Source organism: Vanacampus margaritifer, chromosome 6, assembly GCF_051991255.1.
Source record: "Vanacampus margaritifer isolate UIUO_Vmar chromosome 6, RoL_Vmar_1.0, whole genome shotgun sequence".
Classification (NCBI taxonomy): Eukaryota; Metazoa; Chordata; class Actinopteri; order Syngnathiformes; family Syngnathidae; genus Vanacampus; species Vanacampus margaritifer.
The window spans coordinates 14830666-14846601 of record NC_135437.1 but is presented as its reverse complement, the minus strand read 5'-3'; the positions used below and the strand labels follow the sequence as shown (position 1 = coordinate 14846601).

At 39.3% G+C, this 15936-nt stretch overlaps 3 protein-coding genes across 4 annotated transcripts in view; 1 reads left to right on the top strand and 2 right to left on the bottom strand.

Moving 5' to 3' along the window:
• The window catches only part of poc1b (POC1 centriolar protein B), a 34555-nt gene extending 33418 nt beyond the window's left edge, over positions 1-1137 (bottom strand). Inside the window, exons 1-2 of the mRNA XM_077569620.1 lie at positions 501-1137; positions 201-285 (exon numbers count right to left, since the gene is read on the bottom strand). Coding sequence (XP_077425746.1) covers positions 201-285; positions 501-518 — 103 coding nt within the window. The 5' untranslated portion in view covers positions 519-1137. The remainder of the gene's footprint in view (positions 1-200; positions 286-500) is intronic.
• Positions 1138-1307: 170 nt separating this feature from the next.
• On the top strand, positions 1308-7467 carry cep41 (centrosomal protein 41). The gene is made up of 11 exons (XM_077569549.1): positions 1308-2042; positions 2313-2376; positions 2469-2516; positions 2602-2663; positions 2811-2880; positions 2951-3092; positions 4403-4557; positions 5492-5559; positions 5664-5778; positions 5852-6070; positions 7020-7467. The coding sequence occupies exons 1-11, from the start codon at positions 2010-2012 to the stop codon at positions 7151-7153; spliced, it is 1110 nt and encodes a 369-aa protein (XP_077425675.1). The 5' UTR covers positions 1308-2009; the 3' UTR covers positions 7154-7467.
• A 788-nt stretch (positions 7468-8255) lies between these two features.
• cpa5 (carboxypeptidase A5) lies at positions 8256-14548 on the bottom strand. Of its 2 annotated transcripts, none has more exons than XM_077569398.1 (12): positions 14446-14548; positions 13639-13894; positions 12382-12463; positions 12139-12273; positions 10667-10771; positions 10485-10586; positions 10210-10311; positions 10026-10136; positions 9844-9934; positions 8745-8944; positions 8584-8668; positions 8256-8512 (listed from the first exon to the last, which is right to left on the bottom strand). In XM_077569398.1, exons 2-12 carry the CDS (start codon positions 13701-13703, stop codon positions 8325-8327), a joined length of 1266 nt encoding a protein of 421 aa, XP_077425524.1. In that variant the 5' UTR covers positions 13704-13894; positions 14446-14548; the 3' UTR covers positions 8256-8324. The 2 variants fall into 2 exon arrangements, with proteins under 2 accessions (XP_077425524.1, XP_077425525.1); XM_077569399.1 differs by lacking the exon at positions 14446-14548 and adding an exon at positions 14183-14372.
• Positions 14549-15936: the final 1388 nt, after the last annotated feature.

The window sequence follows — 15936 nt, the reverse complement described above, 5'->3', positions numbered from 1 at the left end:
ACCTGTTGAAAATGTGTTGTTATGGGTTGTGTTTACATACTTGTTTTCAGATAATGACCTTTTTTCTAATATATCACAGCAGTAAAGATTTGTTTCAATTACATTTGCATTATTTGTGTTGTACTTTATTGTTTTGCATAATGAGTCCTATTGTGTCACGGGTGAAATAAAAACAAAATCAATAAATTATGGTTGCTTACCGAGTATTTTGTTGTTTGGACTGAAATGCACGCAGGTGACGGCATCCTTGTGACCCTTAAACAGTCTATCCAAGCTAGGGTCATCCTGTATTGACGACAAAGACGCATTTGAATGTTTTTAGTTTAACTTATGTCGTGAAGTCAAAACATTGTTGAAAACAAATACAGGAAGTTGGGATTGTTTTGGCATTTCGATTTAACAAATCCTCTTAGCAGACATATCGCTTACTCAGCTTCTATTAGCACACACGTTTACTTCTAACCGAGCCTTATTTGTCCAGAAAAACAACTTTTACTCACCAGCACCGAGGCCATCATGGGTGTTTTTGCGTCATTCGATGCTAAAGTTGACCTACTTGAACGTTTCCTCCATTGTGCTCAAACATAGCGCCTTCAGGAAAGTATCTAGGCCTGAGAAGTCAAGCACGGATATATTGATGACTAACTCCACTAGCTCCAATCGACAATCTACTAGATAGGCAAGTTCAATTATATTTTGTGCATTGTGTTTTCACAATGTTGTCGATTTGGTGCTTTTGCTAAAGCCAAATCCGTAGCAGTGAGAGTGGTGGCAATATCAGTTACGTTCGTGTGGGGGGAAAACGATTAAGGCTCGTTAAATGACATAGATTTTGGTAATTGGTATTTGTGAATAATAATGACGACGTGGGTTGTTACGCAGCTAAAAATGGGTGAAAGTGATGTATTCCCCTCGTCGTCATCGCAGCCCTGACGTAAAGCGTCTTCCAGCCGCTTAGCAACCACTTTAAGCAGATTCATGCATGTTAGGGCATATGCAGCGAGAAGCTAAACTCGTAGACGCAAATGTAGCAATATCGACTACGTTCTTGGAAAAATGACATGTGCATAAGTAATTGGCATTAGTGAATGAATGATGACATGAAATGATGTACATGTATAGCCTACGTCAACCTGGTCATGAAGTCAGAGTCTTTCTGCCGCTTTAGCCAATCGCGTTGAAGGAGCAGTGTCGACGTCCACGATTGGCTCAAAACTGACATATCACGTCCCGGCTTTGCATAAACCTTTAGGATTGGTTCAAATGGGTACACACTGTCCAATCAGCGTTACCACTGATGAGAACTTGCAGATTCAATTCGCTCACAAAAAGTTGGGTTAATATTGTACCGTATACTTGTTGCTTTATGTTTAGTAATTCTGAATTTAGTTCGTGATTTGCCATTTTGTCGTTGTATACAGTTTGACCCGGTTTTAAATGGTTGGAATACTTTGGATCACTGTGTAGAGAAGTGGGGAAATAGGGGATAGCGCTACATGACTCGTTTGACTTTTTCATAGTTTATCATCATATTTTTAACAAGCTACCTTTCCTGGGAACTAAGGTAACTTGCAACATGATGACCCAAGTGGAGTGCGACGTTGACGCTAAACTCTCGCTAGCGTGATGTCCCGAAGCTGGAGGCGTAAGGCATTGATGTAATGATTGTGATGATGTAAAGGACGCCGTTGTCACGCCGTTGCTCAGACAGTTACCTTGAGATATTTCCTTACAAACGCGTCTCTTTGTCGTGTCGCCGACGTCCGCCTTACATTACACAGCTCTAGCATTTTTCGCTGACATGTTATGTGTGCAGTCGATTGATTAGTCGGGTCTGCCCCTGATAGGCTATGATACGGGAGGAAAACATCGAATAAAGGGAGCTCGTTTAAGTTAAAATAATTGACTTGGAAGTTATCCTCGCTCATGAATGACAACGTGGCTTTAAGAGTTGAACGTTTTTGAACGACATTAAAGCGACGCCTTTGGTGTGGAGGATTCGGTGAAAGATGTCGCTCTACAGGGGCATCGGCGGCGATCAGGTGATTTTTGTTGGAATAATTGTGTTATACACATGCATTTGATACCCGTATGGAATTTATTGAGTGTTTATCGACGTTACGAAGCTGCCTGTAAATCTAAACCAAACGTCGATGCTTTATGTAGCTAGATAAGAGTACCTTGGAGTTCGGTTGCCATAGCAACCGCACAGCAAGTGCAAGCTATGCTGCCAAGCTAGCAAACCGCTTTTAAGTGACAAAACTCATTTTTCTGTTGTTTCTTTGTGTATGAACTCATCTTAACTATTACAGTACATGAGGAAACAGATACCAAAGAACGCCAAGTATCAGCACATCAAAACAAAATTGGACACAGGTTAGGTTCTGGCTACTAATATTTATATTTATTACAGATCATTAGGAATCAATTTGCATGTGATATATTTGTGTGATGTCCCTTAAAAACAGGCGTTAGCATCACCAAGTATTTGGAGCGCCTGGAGGAGATAAAACAACGTGAGTGAGGCATTAGCATTTATCAATATGTGTCTCGCCTGCGACAACACTAAATAAATGACTGGTTTAATGTAATTTCTTTCAGACTACAAGTTCAACAAAGGTGAAATCTTCAAGCGTTTTAAAGTGACAACGTTTGCAGAGTTGGTGAGACATGTTGTTTTTCGCGTGTGGCTTTTAAGGTTTATTTTTGCCCTAAATACATTGGTGGAGTTCTGAATTGTATGACCTTATTTGAACCTGTCATGTGAAGCTAATCACCAATGATAATAAACCATGGTTTTTGTACCTCAGGTACTTCAGGTAGCGACAGTGTCGGACCTGCAAGAATGTGTCAGCGGTGATTCTTATCAAAACCTTCAAGGTAAATAATATTCTTCGTTCAGACTTAATAGTTGTCGTTGCCATGCTAACAAGCTAAATGTCTCTAACAGATGACGGCAGTGGTGACAGCATGATGGTGGCTAAACCAGAGTTGCTGGCGGGACACGTGAACGGCTCAGTGGAGACGTCGGAGCCCAAGGATGCAGCGCAGGATCAGGAACACAATCAACCCATGAGGTCCACATTGCTAAGGTTAACAGCCATCTTGTGTGGAGTTATCATTTAAAAAGGGATGATGTTTAAGGCCTTTTCACACTGCACTTAGTTTTCTTTGTGTTCAGTGCGGGGAGCGCTCCGGTGCAAGCCTGCCCATATTTGGAAGTGATTGCATAGCAGCCTTGCAAGAATTCCTGGTTGTTAGTGCCAGCACTCTGAATTCACTTGATGCGACTTGTGACGTTGCCGCCGTGCCACTGTTGAGTTTAATATTTTTCAACTTGAGTCGTGTTGTGGCAAACGGCCGCCTTTTAAGTTACGTCATGATGTGACATGACGTTCTGTTTTCGCGCCCTCACAGCGCATACACAAAGAATGGGTTTGTCAACAGCGTGTTTTGCTAAGTGCAGTGAGAAAGGCCTTTTGATTTGTTGGATTTCTTTGGATTTTTCATGTAGGAGATAATAGAAATGGAAATGTTGTACTGTGCTCCTCTGCTATTCAAAAAGGTTTAGAATTGCTTATAGATGTCACAAGATGGCGGCGAAGCACTACTTCCTATTAGACAGGGCTATGGTCTGACTCATCGAAACAATAATTTTATCTCTTTATTTAAAAACAAAATGTGTATGTAAAATTATTTTTTATTATGTACAAGAATCAATTCGCAGATTATGTAATGATATTAATGAAAAAAAAAGTAAATTAAAATTAAATGTATTTGAACTAGCGTAAGCAATTTTAGAGGGGTAAGAACAGCTAAATTAACTCATTCACTGTTTTTCATGTTGGCAATCATTTTAAAGCATTTGAGCTGATTTCACAAGGCCCACAGAATATTATGTTCTGTGACAATATTGACACCAAACCTACCAAATAAAAGAGTAGACTCTCTTCTTTCACTACAAATATTTGTTTCCACATACTGTGTTCAAGTGTATGGTCTCTAAACTTATCTGACATCCAACATGTTTGCATTTTTCTCTATCATAATTAATATGATAAGACAAGTTTCGATCTCTAACCCTCATCTCACACTCTGAACTCAAATCCAAAGTGATGCACCGCTGCCATCTACTGGCGTCTCTTTATTATTATTTATGTACAGGCTTGGAATTTCACAAACAAGTACGGCACGAGTATACTCATTAGTGGCAGTAAACGTCTGACTTTCAATTTAAACATTGTCATTGAATGAATTTTAAGGCAACAGATTTTGCATTACATGGCCAACAGCCATACTTTGCCCATCTCACCTTGCTCCAGATGCTCAGTGAAACGAAGTCTCGCGGGATTTGCCCAAATTGTGCTTAATTGGCAGTTTTTGCATTTGCAAAAATCTGCAGCGTCATCAACGGTATCGGTGAGCTGAACATGAACGGCGACAAAGCAAAGAATGTGGAGGAGGACCTGGACGCTGAAAAACCATACCCGGATTGTCCCTACCTGCTGCTGGACATGCGCGAGCGTGAGCTCTTTGACCAGTGCCACATAATCTCTGGTAGGGTCTCTTTCCCCCCTTGCCCCACCCTCAACCTCGTTATCATAATAATACATCAAAGTAGAAAACTTTTTTTTTAATGGGAAAAAATAGACAAATATGACATTTTTGACTCAAGAAATTATTTTGCGCAATGATGGTCAGCCAGGAGGAAAGTGTGTGTAAAAGGCAACAAATCTCCCAAAATTGGGCTCATTTCTACGGAAGAGGATTAGGGCCAGTGAAGATACAAAAAAAAAAGGTTGGCAGGATTCTGACTTTATTCTCAGAATTCTGATTTTAAAACGAGAATTCTGACTTTATTCTGAGAATAAAGTCAGAATTCTGAGATTAAAGTGAGAATTCTGAAATTAAAGTAAGAATTCTGAGAATAAAGTCAGAATTCTGAGAATAAAGTCAGAATTCTGTCAAACTTTTTTTTCTCTTTTCACTGGCCATAATCCTCTTCCGTACATTTCACACTTACCAAGAAAAAAAGTGCAAAGTGTACCTCATTGCCAACAATAGGTAATGTATCAATCTATTTATTGAGCAAACAGTAAGAAATCACACACGAGCCATCCAACTCTACACTCTCGTTTGCTGGCACCCACGTCACTCGCCAGACCAAGTCTTCTGTTTTAAAGCCATGCACACTTAAAATTTCAGATACTACATAAACATAAATATGGCGACCTCAAATGTACAAAACATGATCATATGCATATTATGGCGTTTAAAAATGCAAAATCAATTTTTATCCGATTACTCAGTTAATCGATGGGATAATCGGTAGAATACCAGATTCTAAAAATATTTAATAGATGCAGCCCTAGTAAATTCACTATAGCCCAAACTATCATCCCAAGTGGTTTAGGTATATTTATTGAAATTATACGATGACAACATCTGGAGCATGACCTCATCCTTTCATGATGTCTTTCTTTCCTTCCAGCTCAAAGTTTTCCCATCGCCTCATTGTCACGCTGCATGAATCCTTATACCAAGGAAGTGCTGGAATATGTATCCTTCTTTCAATTTATTCCCCACAAAAAATTGCTCCCCTTATTAAATAATGTAAATATAAACAGAAGTGTGATTTGATCTTGAACGGTTCACGCATGTAGAAAAACGCCGAGGGTAAGATCATCATCGTCTACGACGAGGACGAGCGCATCGCCAGCCAGGCGGCGACCAGCATGTGCCAGCGCGGCTTCGAGAACCTCTTCCTGCTCAGCGGAGGTAAGGACGCGAAGGTATTCGCGACGACGAGCTCACCGCCGCAACTTTGCCCGCTACTGTTGTCATCTGCCAGGTCTCAAGGTGATCGCTCAGAAGTTCCCCGAGGGCATGACGACGGGCATCCTGCCCGCCTCCTGCCTGCCCCCCGCCGTGCCGTCCAAGTGGAAGAAGTGCGCCCCGCCGCCAGCACCGCCGCCAATGATGCAGCCGGCGGCGCAAAGATGGAGGTTCAGCCCCGATGAGCTTGCCAAGATTGAAGGCCAGCTGGAGAACATCACCATGATGGGCAGTAGTAAGAAACTCTCAACAAGTGCCATGTATAGTAATTAAGGCCTGACCAATTAATCGTCCGCCGATTATTATTGGCCTTCAAACATTGACCAAAACAATTATTTTCAGTTTAAAACGTTATCGAAGAAAACCGAAGTTTCCAACGCTGTGAAAGTACCCTGAATGCACCATTTTGCTTGCGTAGCATTAGCAACTAGCAAGTGTGTAGCGTATGTTATTTTATGGTCCCTAAGCGTCCTTTAAGCTGTTTAATGACACTGCAGTTGGAGTTAACTGTAAAACTAAACACGCGACGTTAAGAATTACATCCACTGTATATTTAAATACAAAACATGCTTTGTTTTTAAAACATCACTAGCCTAGCGCTAATGCTAAACGCGAAGGGAGGATCCCATTCAAATGCCAACAGGAAGTTAGCATCGACTTCTGGAGTGTTTTTCCTTCAAATAACGAATATCCACACACAAATCTTATGGGAACACATATTACCCACAAGTGAGATAACACTACGCAAAGGCACAAATTTTTCCCAATGTTTGAAAAACGGTGTTACCGGTTTGGTCATTGTTTTCCAAAGTAAAAACAGATTTCTGCAAAATGTCTTTATTTTGATTAAACACAGAAGATAATTAGTCTTCTTTCATGAAGGACTACAGAAATCATTTTTTTTATTAAAAAATGGTTCCAAACGATTACTTGGAATAGTTGTTTATTAATTTGGTAATTGATTACTTGTTGATTCATTTTGACAACGTACGCATCACTTCTAAGTGCGATACAGTTCACTTTACATGATTCACTCTATGGAAAAAAGAATTACAAAAAAAGAAAAGAAAATTGATTTTAAACAAAAGTTAAAATTCTTATGTAATGTAATTAACAACATAAACAAAATAATTTAAACATATATCATACAAAATGTTGAATGGTTCTTTGTGTGTGTTCTTGAGGTCGTACGTCCAGCCGCCTGTCGACATGCAGCAGTTTGCCTAAAGTGGGCAGCGCCCGCAGCAGCCGCATGGCTTCCTCCGCATCCTCGGTGTCCAGCAGGGACAGCGTCAGAGTTCAGAGGCCTTGGAAGTGATAGCACCGCCAACAGCCCCTCCTGGTGCTCATCTGTAGTATTTCCTCCTTTTCTAACATTTGAATGTGTTTGCACATGTCTTTTGCACTCCAATGAAGGGTCAGTGGATCATGATGATGATTTGTTTTGTTTATTTTTATTAATATTAAATGTGTAAAGCAAAAGACACATTTGAATGCTGCATTTTTGTGAATCACATCACAACACGTCTTAATAATCGCAAACCTTAATGAGTGAAGTGTGCGTGTGTATGTTGGATTGAGGGTGTCACTCAAAGGTTATGTGGTGAACTTTAAATAAAGTGTTTGCTGAAATTCTTCAGTGTGACTTTATTAATTTCCTAATGTTAAAGCTTTTTCTACATCATGCGTTCTCCACCAATGCCCAGATGAGTACGAAGAGCCCTGACTGTTTTGAACAGTTTCTTTGGGGAGGTGAAGGGTGGAGTTTTTCTGACCTCATTTGAAGTCATGTCGCTTTAAGATCGTGCACGTACTCAACGCTCACCATGAACGAGCCTGACACATGCTGCAGTTACGCTTTGAGCCAGAGATGAGTCGCGAGTAAAAAAAAAAGTGACAAAAGTGCACAAAGATCCTTTCAACCTTGACATGAAAATATGTCAAAAGCTAAATTTAGCTAATTATGAAGAGTATTCATGAAATGTTTTTTTGAGGTTGTACAACTGTTGGTCAGTTTCCAAAATTACAAGTTTATAGCATTTTATTTGATTTAATAGAATTTGACTTGATTATTTGTATATTTTATGTTTTTGTCCCCAAAAATATTTTATCAAATTTTAATTTTAGTATACACTGTATTTAATTTGATTCATTTTTTTTGTATTTCAATTACTAAAACTTGTTTTTTTCCCAGATTTATTTCTGAATTGGTTGATTTCATTTTTTTGCTTAATTCTTTTGTTGAAGTTAATTGCAGTTTTTAAAATACACACACACACACACACTTATATATATATATATATATATATATATAATTTTGTGTTTTATTTGTGTCAATATAAATATTGTACAAAATGTTGAGTTTTACATTTTATTTTGCTTAATTTTTCGTTCCAGACAAAAGAGTCGACAAGAACGAGTGCTTTTTCCTGACTGTTGCTTTATTGTTATTAATGACGTTCCTCTTCCTGTAGAGAACGATGTGCATCTCAGTAGAGGTTCTTGGAGGTGTGGTTCATGATGGCCATGAGGGCCAGCCACGTCTCTCTGGCAGTGGGGACGATCTGGTTGGCGGGCAGCATGAAGCCGTAGCGACCCGTGTCGCGCAGCTCGAAGGTGAACGAGTATTTGATGCCCTGATTGTACGTCCAGTCAATGGTTCCGCCACTGGCCTGGTCTGGAACACGGGACAGAGTGTTAAAGGTTAGCGCAGGCCTCCGTCAATATGTACATATAAAGAGAACTCACAGATGGTGTTGACGATGCTTCCATATCGGTAGCGAGTGCGATAGAGAGAAGCCAGGTCGGTGATGGCTTTCCTAGCCAAAGAGTGCTGCACAAACAAATTTATATTGAGTATAACACAGCATCATCATACAATCATACAAACATTTGGGTTGATGGCCTACCAGCTCAGCCTGGTCCCTAACGGGCGTCCTGGTGTATCCGTAGGGATACAGCAGCATCTGCGAGTACGAGTGGATGGACACGAAGGACTTGATGTTGCCGTGAGACTTGACGAAGTTCACGATGGAGCTGACCTCCGACTCAGAGTGCGCCCGCTGGCCACGGTACGTCTCCGAGCAAGGACTGCCGCTCGCACCAGGGCCTAAGAGACGATAATGAAGAAGCATACTGGCGCTTTACACTAGTGGCTCATAAAAAAGTTTACCGTCAGTGAGAGGGAAGGTAACTAGCTAAGTTATCAACAAACTTTTTTTTTTTTATGGAAAAAAGGAAGATGCGACTGAATGGATTAACTGACTAAAAGTAACAAACAAGTGACTTACAATGAAAGGAACTGACAACTGAAAGGAATAACTAGCTAACTAGCTGATTAACTAAAGAAAACAACAAATGATAAAAGGAACGAACAAGCGACTAACAATACAAGGCGCAACTGACTAACCAGTGATTAAATGAACAATAAGCGACTGTCTGCGCGAAAGGCCAAACACTACTAAACAAAAGTAGCAAACAACTAACTAACCAAGGAACAACTAAGCTAGCGATGAAAGAAACATGACTACCAAACTATCAATAGAACAAACAACTGACATTAACTAATGAACGGAATTAGTCACTTGTTCGTTCCTAACAAAGGAACAAACGACTGACTAGCTTATTTGTCCGTAATGAAGGCGCAAACAACTGCCTGACTAATAACTTCTCTTAGTAACAATTTAACAAAGACTGACTGGCTGATTAATTAATGAATAATTGAGCTACTAGCAAACCATCCAACTGACTAACTTATGAAAAAAAGAACGACTAACCACCCAACAGAGGAACAATCAACTAACTCTATTTGTTCATTTATAACCTAGCTGGAAACAAGTAACATCATTTAAGAAAAGTTCATAAGAGGTTGCAAAGCAAGAAAGCTAAATTATGTTAAAAATAATGAAAGTACAACCAACCAACCGAGAACAAACATTCGACCAACTAACAAAGTTGTTTAGTCCACTGTTACTGTATGAGAAGACTATGTTGGTTCCTGCGCATTACCTCCAAAACCAGCGTCCCAATTCCTGTTGGGATCCACGCCCACGCAAGAGGAACCAGGATTGGGCTTCCTAGTCTTACGCCACATACGGCTCTGAAAAAATAAAAAACAACGTTAAAAAAAGCCAGAACTGTATACTAGTTAGTAATATTGTTGACGTTATTGTGTTGCAATGCAGACTCACGCTAGTATGCGTGTAGTAGAAGCCATCGGGGTTGGTGACGATCTCCAGGAAGATGTCCATCTTGTCGAGGATGGCGGTGAGGGCAGGATCACGGCCGTAATCGTCGACGATCTGAAAATGACATACTGGTGAAAAATACGGAGCTAAATGCGATTCACGTAGAAGCTGAGTGCCATCGGATCACCTTCTTGGCGAACCAGGCGCCGCTAGCCTGAGTGACCCATTCACGAGAGTGGATGCCCGTGTCGATCCAGATAGCTGGACGCTTGCTTCCACCTGTGCTGAACTACAAACCAAAAAAAAAATAAAAAATGTCAGGAAAAGGATTATCTGCTCAAATCATGCTAATGATGCTAACTAAATGCTTACACTAACTAACTTAAGCAATCAGTCGAAACAAACTAACTAATACTGAAACTGTAGATTTCATGTAAGTGTCAACTTGTCAAGCATTGTTACCTTGAGCACGTTGAGAGGACGCCGCTCGTAACTTTGACCAATCACCAGCTTGCTGACCAGATTGGGATTCTCGGCCACCAGCATGTCCTGGAACCTGTACAGCTACACGCACCATGTCAATAAGCTGAAGACAACAACCAGCAATCAGCCACTAACAAGTGAAGAACAGCAGTGAGTGACACCTCGTTGATGTTGTGATATCTGGACAAGTCGAAACTATCGGTGTTTCTGGGCTCGGCATCACGGGCAGAAGCGTCCATCTCCTCCTGCTCCTCGTCCAGGATCACCTGATGAAAAACAACTAGCATGTCAATCTCTGCAGTGTAGACCAGCTGCTGCACACAGCAAGTTTTTTCCACCACTGCTCAATCTGCTGAATCCACTTGGTCACTGCCCCCACTTGGCCCCAATGCAAGTGGACCGTCACAACCAACAGTGAAAATAAATTCTACAAACAAATGGCAGAGTGAATGATTGATTACCTAACTAACTAGCGATGAAAGGAATGACTAACAGATCTATGTACAAACAAACAAGCAGCTACCTAACTACAGAAATAATAAATTAACTCATTCACTGCCAGCTATAGACGTCAAAAATTAATTTGAACTATTTCTTATTAGTTTAACATATTTTACAATTTTGTTAACAAGAGTATGAAAACCTAGATTTGTTTTTGTACATTTAGAACAGATATAAAATTTGTGATTAACCGTGAGTTAACTAGTGAAGTCATGTGATTAATAACGATTAAAAAAAAATAATTGCCTGATGCCCCTAATTTTTAATAATCTTTTCTTTTTTTTAAATATTTTTTAATTTTATTTTTAATAATCTTTTTTTTATAAGGAAAATAATATAAACAATTAGGGGCGTCAGGTGATTACAGTTTTTAATCGTAATTAATTGCATGACTTTACCAGTTAACTCACGATTAATCACAGATTTTATATCTGTTCTAATACAATAAAACAAATCTAGGTTTTCATACTCTTGTTGACAAAAGTTGGAAAAAATGTTAAATAGAAAAAGTTCAAATGAATTATTTTTGACGTCTATAGCCGTCAATGGCAGTGAATGAGTTAACAAACAAAAACCTCACTAATGACTAAATATAAACAACTAACTCAAAAAACAACTAATGAAAGTCAGTACAAACAACTAACCAACGAGGTATTTAAAAAAAAAAAAAACATAAACAAAGCAAGTACTCAGTAACCAGTCATCTTAATAACTAGCAAATAAATGAATGCACTGATTAGTAATGAAAGAAAAAAACAACTAACAAGGGATAAAAGAAACATCTAACAAATAAACAAAACTAACTAGCCATTAAAGGAACGATCAAAGGAATGAATGAACAACTATGAACTAAAGACAATCGTGAGACAGTAATTAATGAACAACTAACAAACTAAATCACTAACAAAACACGTTCCTAACTAACAAAACCAAACGATGAGTAAACAAACAAATGATTAACTAAGGAATGTGACTAAGCAAATCCTAACATATTTGCATAAGCAATTGAATTGTTAACTAACTAACTACTAACTAACTAAAATAATTGGTGAAACAACCAATTCACCAAAACTGGGAACACTAACTAACTAACTAACTAACTAACTAACTAACAAACTAAGGGTGTTCTGACCTGCAGGTCCTCAATCATGATGGAGTATTCAATGTCGTTGGTCTCTAGGAAAAGTTTGACGGCCTCCAGACTCCCGAGGGGAACTCTGACGTCCACGTGAGTGTCCACGTCTCTCGCCTCCATCCAGAAGTCCAGCTAACATGCACACATGCACACGCCCCCACACACACTACATTATCAATACAATATCGATTGATGAGGTGTTGTTTTATACTTTATTGCCACCAGGGGATCTTGTCTCACCCCATACTCCTCCATGTCCTCCATTTGATTCAGAAGAGACAGCTGCGCTTCATCCTTTGCCACCATGCGAATAACCTGATGCCTTTGAACACAACAGAGATTGTTCATCTTTTTACGCCATACAAGAATCTAATATCCTTGAACGTAACACACAGTGTTTAACAATATACTTTTTAACACTATTGTATGGACAACCTGGTGTCTTTGATCATAACAGCAGATTTTACAACCAAACGAAGAATCGTATGTATTTGAACATAGCACACAATGGTTTACGCAACTTATTGGTACAGTGCCATCTTTTAATGAAACACATTGCAACAAAGCCAAAACCGCACTATGCATATATGCTATACCATTTATTTTTTCGCCGTACAAGAACCTGATTTCTTTGAAAACAGAACAATTCTTGACACATTCTTCTTCTCTTTTTTTTACACGTCTATGCCAAGTCGTTAGGAGCCTGATGTATTTCAACACAACACACAACATTTTAGCACAGTCATGAAGAACATGATGTCTTTAAACATAACACACAATGTTTTACACTTTTACACGGCAATGGTGAAAACCTGATTTCTTTGAACCCAACCCGCAATGTTTTCTACGTTTCTTTTTACACAACCATCAGAAGAACTTGATGTATTTGAATGCAACATAACACAATTTGCAACAAGGCAAAGAACCTGATTTTATTTTTTATTTTTTTACAGAAATGTGTAAAAGACATCACAGCACAAACTTTTTAACCGGATCCTGTTATTTTGAATAGAACAACTCGCACATACGGGTGAAGAGATGTCTTTGAACACCACACACAAAGTGTCACAGCATTAACACACCAGTAGGAAAGAGCTAGTTTCCACACACGAGTCAGGAAAGACTTGTGTCAACATACACTCACTTCGCAGGCCACTCTCATGCTCCTTTAGCTGAAGCATACCTGTAAATAGCAATTCAAAGTGGGCGGGATAGCTACACAAATATGATTTTTTTTTTCATGTTTGTCCATGGAATGTATTGCTCCAAATTGACCCCCGTGGGTCACAAATACAAATAAGAACATTCTGTCCTGCACTAGAGTAAAAAAATATATATAGTACGATCATGTAGGCCTAATCGTCATCCTCTGCCTAGTTCTTACCAGTCCACACTGCCAATTGCACAAACTGCTGCTGCTGATTATAATGAGGTTCAGAAATTGTTATTTTGTGCACAATTCAACCTAGGCTTAGAGTACTAGTAACATCAACTCACCCTTCAAATGTCTCCTTGCCCAGCGCGGCAACGAGCAGCGCGGCCAACACTAGCAAGACCCTCATCGTGACAGAACTCAAGAGTCCCGCCCGGGACCCCCCGCTCGCCCCTTTATGGACCCACCAGGAGCGGGTCAAGCCCGGGTCAAGCCAGGGCAGGGAGGTGTGTCAGCAGCTGCGACGATTCCCACGCAACGTCGGACGCCAACTGGAACGCTTGACAGCCCACCTTTGATGGATTTCTGACTCTTTCAATCCTAAGAAAAATAAAACAACTTTTATACTTTTTTTCAATCATCAATAGGTGACGTGATCAACAATCTGCACATCAACCAGTTCAATGGGAGCACCTGCATAATATGATTTATATAGTATTAAAAAAAATATTTTTTAAATCAAGTAACCAAATGAGAAGACATAGTTTCTCGCAAGACAACAGGAAGATGCGTCTTCCTCTTTTGCGACCTCATACTGTTGCTAATTAAAAAACTTCAATAAAAAATAATTTTGATGTGAATGAACATCTAATAGCATCGATAACATACTTGGATAACACATTTTTAAGTCACATCGTTCTCCTGCAGAGAATGTGCAAATAGTGGAAATACTTTGGCCTCCCTTCAACTTTTATTTTCCTTTAGGAGAAAAGCAACCTTATGCTCACAAGCTGCAGTTTTGCCTTATGTAAGACGACTGATAGCAAAGTAAAACCATGCAGGTGGTAAAAACATCTGCCTCGATCTCACACACACACACACACACACACGCACACACACACACACACACACACTTTGATGTTAGCACGTACCTTGCTCACTGAAGATGTCTGACTTATGAAGTGTCCTCTTATTCTGTGTGCCTTCATGTCACAGTGAGACAGCGTACTCACACAGAACTTCCCTCCCCCCCCCTTTTTTTTTTAACTGTCAGTCGCATAAATGTACAGAGAATCTGATCTAAGGTGAGGTGGAAGAATTAAAACGGTTGCATCCCCAATAGTTCTTTATAAATGAAAAAAAAAAAAGGGGGCTGGAAAATAGTTAAATGTTTTGTAGCCCCTTCAAACCCATTTTTTTTTCTGCCTGGCAAAATGTATTTATTTATTTTTGCTGATTTTCACTTTTTTTCCCCACATAAGAACAACAATAAAAAAAAATGGGGGGGGGGGTATCTCATGTTTTTAGTTGTTATATGTTACAAGCTTATACGCAACATTTTTAACATGAACATCATGCAAATCAACTTGCAATTGTGATTGGTTGGTTAACGTCTTTGGCACTCCTCCGTAGGATTTTACTAAACGTTATTTAACGTTTTTGGCAGTCAAAGAGTTAAGATCCAATCATGAACCAGAAGTGTTGACATCATTCAAATTATGTGTTTTATTGGTTTAGTTATGCGAATGTGTCATGTCCTCTGGGACATTCTACGGGTCTGAAAGGAGTTAATTTACACGGTCAACAGAGGTGTTAATGGAGCAACATGTTTGTTTTATACCATTTTATTATATTTGCAGTATGATGCCGTACCATTCTAAACCAATACAAGCAACGAAAGTTGAAACTTTTTTTGTTGTTGACCGGGCGGGTCTGTTAAATTATATTTATTGTCAAATTTATTTTGAGGCAGTTATTTTAATTGTGCAAGGGTATGTAACTGTATGTTCTGCATGTATGTATATGTGTGTATACTTGTGTCTGTGTGCTTATGTCTAAACTATGCAACCATATTTACAAAAATATTTTTGGTTTACATGCATTTTTTAAAAATACAACAATATTGTGGTTTGTGGGTAAAGTTTCTGAGGGGGTTAAAAAGTTTTTTTTTTTTTTACCTTTTACTATCAGCAGTATTAACCTTCTCTGTCTTGACACTACAGTACAAACGTTGGCTGTAGTTAATAAACATAGCCCACTATACTTACACATAATGCTGCATTCAAAGTAACATCTGCAACAAATGTCAGTGTGCTGCAATGAGAGCAACACTTGACAGTTCACTGATTAATAGCTTTTCAGGGTGTGGCAGCATGAACAAGTTCTCACAGGAAAACACATTGGTACGAGACATGTAACTTCAGAACGATTGCTTTGGCAGTAATATATCCTTACAGGTTGTCTTTATAATACAATAAACACGTACAATTATTTTTGGTGAAGGGATTGAGTATGACTGCAGGTTCAAAGTAGTGAATTTGCCTCAATCCTTTGTCAGGATGAGGCCCGCCTTCTCTGACCGCCGATTGGCTGATTTCATCATCGCAGTTTGTATGCCTCGTTTTATTGGCCTGACGAAACAT

Bases quoted from the DNA above. Each gene is read 5' to 3' on its own strand.
- cep41 (XM_077569549.1), top strand. From the start codon at position 2,010: ATGTCGCTCTACAGGGGCATCGGCGGCGATCAG. The intron at 2,043-2,312 runs GTGATTTTTGTT...TAACTATTACAG, and splicing joins GGGGCATCGGCGGCGATCAG to TACATGAGGAAACAGATACC. The intron at 6,071-7,019 runs GTAAGAAACTCT...TGTGTTCTTGAG, and splicing joins CATCACCATGATGGGCAGTA to GTCGTACGTCCAGCCGCCTG.
- cpa5 (XM_077569398.1), bottom strand. From the start codon at position 13,703: ATGAGGGTCTTGCTAGTGTTGGCCGCGCTGCTCGTTGCCGCGCTGGGC. The intron at 10,772-12,138 runs GTCAGAACACCC...GTTTTTCATCAG, and splicing joins TCATGATTGAGGACCTGCAG to GTGATCCTGGACGAGGAGCA. The intron at 10,587-10,666 runs GTGTCACTCACT...TGGTGCGTGTAG, and splicing joins GATATCACAACATCAACGAG to CTGTACAGGTTCCAGGACAT.